The sequence below is a fragment of the Zea mays genome, chromosome 2 (genome assembly GCF_902167145.1).
Source record: "Zea mays cultivar B73 chromosome 2, Zm-B73-REFERENCE-NAM-5.0, whole genome shotgun sequence".
Classification (NCBI taxonomy): domain Eukaryota; kingdom Viridiplantae; phylum Streptophyta; class Magnoliopsida; order Poales; family Poaceae; genus Zea; species Zea mays.
The window spans coordinates 158213953-158221168 of NC_050097.1; the positions used below are offsets into that span (position 1 = coordinate 158213953).

The 7216-nt window shown below is 37.8% G+C and overlaps 1 protein-coding gene across 2 annotated transcripts; it reads right to left on the reverse strand.

The window, feature by feature from the left end:
- Positions 1-1788: 1788 nt before the first annotated feature.
- LOC100193953 (uncharacterized) lies at positions 1789-5633 on the reverse strand. Of its 2 annotated transcripts, XM_008669030.4 has the most exons (9): positions 5340-5633; positions 4570-4702; positions 3926-4014; positions 3716-3838; positions 2958-2984; positions 2585-2715; positions 2458-2486; positions 2208-2367; positions 1789-2090 (listed from the first exon to the last, which is right to left on the reverse strand). In XM_008669030.4, exons 1-9 carry the CDS (start codon positions 5424-5426, stop codon positions 2066-2068), a joined length of 804 nt encoding a protein of 267 aa, XP_008667252.1. In that variant the 5' UTR covers positions 5427-5633; the 3' UTR covers positions 1789-2065. The 2 variants fall into 2 exon arrangements, with proteins under 2 accessions (XP_008667252.1, NP_001346287.1); NM_001359358.1 differs by lacking the exon at positions 2958-2984 and having other exon boundaries at positions 1818-2090; positions 5340-5532.
- Positions 5634-7216: the final 1583 nt, after the last annotated feature.

The following is a 7216-nucleotide window of genomic DNA, read 5'->3' on the forward strand; positions in this document are numbered from 1 at the left end:
CATCTTCCATTGCTATCTTTCTGCGCAAGATATTCCATAAAAGGATGCTTGCTGAAGCAGTAGATCGCGTGTCTAGGCTTCTACAGTACTCACCTTTGGTCGACTGTTGTAAGTGTAACTTCATCTTTTGAGCAAACAAGAAGCATTATCGTTTACTGCCATGTTATCAGTGTTTTCTATTTTTCACTGCTTTAAGCATTAGTTAGCATAAATTACTTTCCTGACAGTTATAACAATACCATATAAACACTTCAAAAAAAACTCAGCCTGGGGGTAAGACAGCCCCAGGACATTGTATTTATGCAAGATCTCTTTATATTGGCACAACATCGGGAGTGTATTGATATTCTTGATTCGCATTGTATGTTTATGGTCCTATTTTGAGCTATAAAGGAGTTGTTAACTAAATGACTTGTTGTGGAACCGAAGAAATATGCAGGTTGTAATTTCATTTTATAGAAGTCACTTATCCATGTGTGTCCTTGCCCATTTGTGTACTTGTGTTTATATTTTGTCCATTAATATTTTTGTTTCATTTTATCGAATAAATTGTGTGTCGTTGTAAAGCACAAGTATTCTACTATTTTATATAAGAATTATCTTCATCTTAGTCTCACAATCTCTAAAAAAGATACATTCTCTTTTGAGATTAAGTCTTGATATGCCAACATGTCACCTAAACGCTAGATCAACATGTCATGTCAATTATCGAGTCAAAGAAACAATAATACATGCTTGTGCGATATTATAATATTTGTTCGGTATCAGTTCATTTTATTTGAGTTGGTGTATTTATAATAATAATACACATTTATATTGTCAATATAATATTAGTGTTATGTCACACGAATTTTGCATATTATAGTGATGTTTATCGTTCTGTATCTATGTTTTATACTACCTCCGTTCACAAATATATGACACCGTTGACTTTTTCGAAAACTTTGATCACTCGTCTTATTCAAAATATTTATTAAAGAATATAAAATTTTAATTCAAGCACAAACTATTTTAAGTGATAAAACAAATCAAAAAAATGATAACACGTTATTTTTTGAATAAGACGAGCGGTCAAAGTTTTTTTAAAAAAACATCAACGGTGTCATAGAGAGTATTACTTTTTAACTTCCGTGGCAACGCACGGGCATATATCTAGTAAATATGAAAACATGTTCATCCATAGTTCAACCAAGAAGCGGATAGGGATGAAAAAGGTTGGAAACAAATATTTATTCGATGTCTTTTTTTCTTTGATTGCACGTAAATAGGATATAGAATCTACAATACAATTTCATATTCTTATTTTTAACATTGAGCTTATAAAAATTCATAAAAGATAAACCTCAAATTTATCGTATATCTTTTGAAATGATATATATATAATTCAGATACAAATTCGAATATTTTTTCACCTTTTTGTTGTAGAAAGCAAATAATGCATGACACTTTGTACAAAAATTTATTCTTATCTATAATAATGTGCTACATAAGAAAAGATCAACATAAAATTTCATACATATCTATTTTAAAATGTTACATTTATCCTAACAATTGAGTTATCCACTTTCATCACTACAAACTGAGGTGTCAATTTAATTCAATAAATCAAATAAACAATACATCTTGTGCCAATTCAATTCAATAAATCAAATAAACAATACATCTCATAATACGTCGTGCCAAGTCCAACAAACTGTGGTGACGTTTGGTTAACGAAATGTAACATAAATGACAACGATAATAATTCACACTTGAGTGTGAGCGATAATAAGTTTGAATAAACTAGTATTAATTTTTAATGTGGTATCTGATTACGGTTGGACTTAAACAAACATGGTTTAACGTTATCAGTTACCCATCACAGTTACCCATCACGTTACAAATATGTAAAACAAACGGCACCTAACTCTTTGATTTGTTTTGTTCGTTACAAGACAACCATACATAACCAGTTTACCACTTCTTTTTCTAAGATAGCAGCAATCCAAGCACCACAAATGAGTGGCATACAAATTACATGATACAGGGTCGGTCAAGTCAAGCAACCAGCTCCAAAGCCTTCTTGTTACTCGGCGCCATCCCCTGAATGCCTGCAAATTAAAGGCGCATGCATGATGCATCCCATGACATGGTGTTCTCGGCCAAAATAAAAAAGCAATACATTATTATGATGGAGGCGTGATTAATCAAAAAACGGCCCCACCTACCTCCAAGATGTCGGCAGATTCCGAGATTTGCGGTCTAGCTGAACACTTTCTAGGGCAGTCGATGCCCGCAGCACCTCTTCAGATATATCATCGGTGGTATCGTATCTCCAGTTGTACTCATCTTTCCTTGTGTTGGAAACTGAAGACCCCCCTCTGCGATCTGAAAGTAAACGTACCAGGGGCAATTGTTTCAGAATTTGGAACAACACAGCTACATACTACAAACTGAAACGATCACCAGTGCACAAACCTGATGCCTGCTGCGAAGAAGAGATAGGTCTGCCAATTTCAAAGTAATATGTCACACTCGCATATAAATATATGATGTCAAAAACAAATACATGTACAAAATTACAATGGCACAACAGTATGCTTACCTCCCCATAGGAGGCAGATTCCCAACTGATGCTGATGGTGCCCTCCTCATGCTCCGATGTTCAGCATTTAGTGATGGATCAGATTCTGAACTCATCATCCTCCTGCCGCCCATCCTTGCTTGAGACAAATTCTGACCAAAACAATATGATTAAATGACCACAGCATGCTGTAGAAAACCAAAACTTAAACTAGAGCATACTGACTGTATTTGGAGGTTAATAATATAAAAAATGTAAATTAATGAAGTATAATAGGCAAATCAACTTTACTTGCTCAAGGACAGTGAAAGTCAAGCTGGAAAAAAGAATCAAGTTTTGTGTGTGCAGTGAACTAAAGGTCATAGGAAGAAAGCAGCATAAATGCACCACATACCATCAAAAGGAGACCTTGAGTACAGGCCTTTCATCAATAAGTTGAGATTGAAAAAAATCACATATAAGCGGATCTCAGTACAATGATAATGATGATGCACTGTAAATATAAATCTCATGCATGCAGTGTAAAACAACCGACCAAACTCAGAGAACAGTACATCAATTTGTATCCATTCTGGTTTATTCCAAGAATCATTGATCTACATTCTCAAAATATTTCAGCTTCTAGAAAATTTACAAATTGTGAAGATGTGCTTGATCTTGATAAACCTATCTCCCTAAGCTTCCAGAATAATAACACCTACTTTTTGTTCTAAGGCAATACCTTGATGCGTATTGTAGTTGTGGCAAACAATCCAATTTTTTGGACAGATCGATTAAGCAAGACGCCAATAATATGAAGGATTATTGCTCCAACTCAATATACTACCTTTTCTGCATACCGAACATAATGCATAAGAGGATCCATACTAGTTGCAGAGTTCCCATAAGGCTAATACCTGGCTAAAACAGGCTAAGATGAATGTGGGTACAAATAGTGGTGTAGTGTCTAAAACAGCTAGAACTGACTATAGCGGTACCTATAGCCAGAGATTTGTTACCTTGATCCATACAGGACTACACAGTTTTCTAGAGTAGGGACAAAAGAATTGGGCACACTACACAAGGAGCTTTCCCCCTTTTTTCTTTTTCGGAAAACATAAAGAAACAAAAGGATGATTTTTGCTTCTGTTAATGATCACGCAAGAGATAAACCTCATATTTCAGATAACCTTCGAGAACATCTAAAAGCAGTGGACCACTTTCAGCACTCCTGCTCCCTTCAGCTCCACTTTTGTTAGAGAAGTCTTTCAGTTCATTCTTCCAGAAGTCCTTGGGCTGATATACAAACAAAACAGGGGAACATTAATGGATGTTTGCTTCCCGAAATGCAAAAAAGAAATATTAGGAATGGTCACCAGTTACCAGGTTACACTCTGGCAAGTAAACTTTCATTGTGTGACTTAATTGCGCCCACTCCAAGTATTCGCAAACAAGTGCAGTTAGTAACCTACCTGCAAGCAACAGAAATCCTAGAATGTAAAAATATTCCATGTTATGTGCAGCTTGCAAAACACATTGGTAAACTTAGTACTGAAAATCATTTAAGGTCAGCATAACAACCCTAAACATTTGAGATATCCTTGATGGGACTTAAAAACAACATAGACAATTAAACATTAACAACTAAATACATTAAGGGAATGCTTCTTTGAGTTGTCACTGGTACAGAAGCATTCAAATCAAAAGACTCATGCTAGTCATCAATCAGGAGAAAAAAAATGAGTATCTTTCAGGTTTAGTCCTAAATTGCTTGCTCAAACATGTCAGAATTTCCAGCGATGAAAAGATTATCATGCAGTAGAATATCAACCTTTGTCCTTCTGGAATATTTCAGAACTGTAGTATAAATTTTTATAGGTCAATATATGTGTGTATATGCATAGCCAGCATTAGAGACAAGCTTTCTCTCTCCCTCTCTTTTGTTTTGATAGCGAACCAGAGACAAGCTTTGGCTTCTGCGGGCATATTTGAAACAACCGATTAGTCAGCACATTCGAAAGGCAAACCTGAAGGTGAAGCATGCAGTTGCTTAGCCCGGTCATTACAGCTACCAAGCAAAGCAGGATTACCGCCATCATCATTCTCCATCACCCGATCCTCCTCTTCAATGGCTTCAAACACGCTTGCTCTTAGCTCAGCCTAGTCATGCAGCCAGAAACATCATCAAGAAAGGTGGCGGAAGCAGAAGTATGTGGCCATTATAACTATGTATTTATCCATGTTACACACAATCTTTTACAGCCCCCGCCCCACAACACACACACAAGAGAGCACTAAGAAGTGTAAGTACAGTAGTCACAACACAACACGAAATTTCCAGTAACGCAGACGTGTTTGCTCCTACTGTGCCAAGAATGAGCACACCAATTGGTGATGACAACTAGACCAACAAAATAATACGAGGTAAGTCTTTGCTTCAGCAATGTGAGAGCAATCTCATATGCTCCAAACGAGTTTTACCAAAATGAGCACACGAATTGGTAATGGCGACTAGAACAACAAACTGGACGAACGTGGTGAAAAAACTTTTCTTGAGCAATGCGTGAGCATTCTTCCATATTCCTAAACAAGAACCTACCCAACAGCCAAGGCGCTCAGAATGTGCACATTAGAAATTGGGGGAAAACATATGCGCGCATTTGGGGAAGGAAATTGCGGAAGCGAAGGTGTAGATCCCCAAACGGGAGGGCGGGAAAAGCTAGATCCTGGGGTGTGGGTGAGGCACCGGATCAATGAAGGGATGTGGAAATGAAGGAAAGAAGTGGTAAGTACGAACCCTAATCTTGGCGAGAACGCCCTTCTTCTCGAGGGTGCGGGTGACGAGCGTCTTCAGCTCCATCATCTCCCGGGCGTAGTCGTCCATCCCCGTCCGAAATGAAGCCTGGGGATGGCGAGCGGGAGCGCGGAGGAGCGGAAGAGGGAGCAGGAGCAGGTAGTTCTCCTCAAACAGCGAGAGAGAGGAGGGTGAAGGAAGATGGAGGAGCTCGAATTCGAAGATGGACACGAACGCGAGAGGTTGGGGAACGGGTTACAGGCTAGAGGTTGACTGACAGGTGGGTCCGACAACAGTACCTCTATCATGCAATGGGCATATATAAAATTTCATGATATTTAACCACACATGTAAAATATATGTAAAATCAAAATTATAGTAGTATGAATTAATCTAACATTTATTATCAACAATAGTCTTACTCTAGAGAATTTATAATCAATTGTCACCTACATATGTAAATTTGATCTCTTAACTCTGTGTTTGACCATGGGCAACTGCAAGTATAGGTGTACATTTGGGCCGCCCGGCCCGGTCCAAACTTGAAAAGGCCCATATTGTTTGAATTCCAGGCTAGCCCACGGCTCGGCCCGTAATTGCTTAAACGTGCCGGGCTCATTTCGGGCGGTCCGAAATTATAAAAGCCCGAAATTCACATCAAAGCCCGAAATTCAAAACAAATTTAATAAAACAAATAAAAGATAAGACAAATAAATTTGACAAAAGCAAACTTAATATTTGTATTAAGTTACCAGAGTTATGCAATGACTACCTCGTTTACAAATCATTTTGTTAAAAAGAAAAAGAGTATAATCAGCTCTATATAAAGTTCGCAAGTTCAGTTCATTATCTAATGTTCATAACAAAAATAAAATTATATCACATACTCTAATTCAAAGCTACAAAAAACATCTAACTAACATTATCTCTAGCTTTGTGTTCTTTATCAAATACATAAAAGTGTGGAATGAAGTATGATTTTAATAAATATGGGCATTTTGTGCCTCTATATGGGCCATTTCGTGCCTGCTTTAAACGGGTCGTGCTCGTGCCCGCCCATGTATAGGTGTACATTCGGGTCGTCCGGCCCGGCCTGGCCCAAGCCCGAAAAGGCCCAGCACGTTTAATTTCGGGCCGGCCCAGCCCAGTATTAAATTCAGGTCGTGCTGTGCCAGCCCACGGGCCGACCCCTCGGCCCACGGCCCGGCCCGTATTCAGCTAAACGTGTCGGGCTTTAAACAGGCGGCCCAAAAATAGTAAAGGCTCGAAATACAAAATTGGCCCGAAATACACATTTGGGCCCGAAAAACAAAACCGAGCCCAGAATACATAATTGAGCCCAGAATACAGAATCGAGCCCGAAATACACAAAAGCCTAAAATTGGAAACATACAATCAAATATGATCAGCAAACCAACAAAATAGAAGACAAACAATTTTTGACCAAAACAAACTTAATATTATTAGAGCTGTGCAATGACTGCCTCATTAAAAAACCCTTTGGTCAGAAGGGAAAAAGATTGCAGTTGTATTAGCTGATGCATTGTCCAAAGTGATGGAAAATACCTTATCAGACAATCCAAAATCAGCAATAACAGCTTTAACACGATCTGCAATATTAGCCCCATTATGAAACATCAATCAACCTCATACCAATTACCCTCTTTTCCAAAACCCAATCAACATTAACATAATGAGCAACCACACTAATATAATCTTCCTTAGCATTTCCAGACCAAATATCAGAAGTAAGAGCAACACATGAAACACTAGATTTCAATACATCTATTAGTGAAGTACGACTTTCATTATAAAACTTTACAAAATCTCTAGTGGTTGTTTGTCTACAAACAACAGTAAACCTAGGATTATGAGCATGT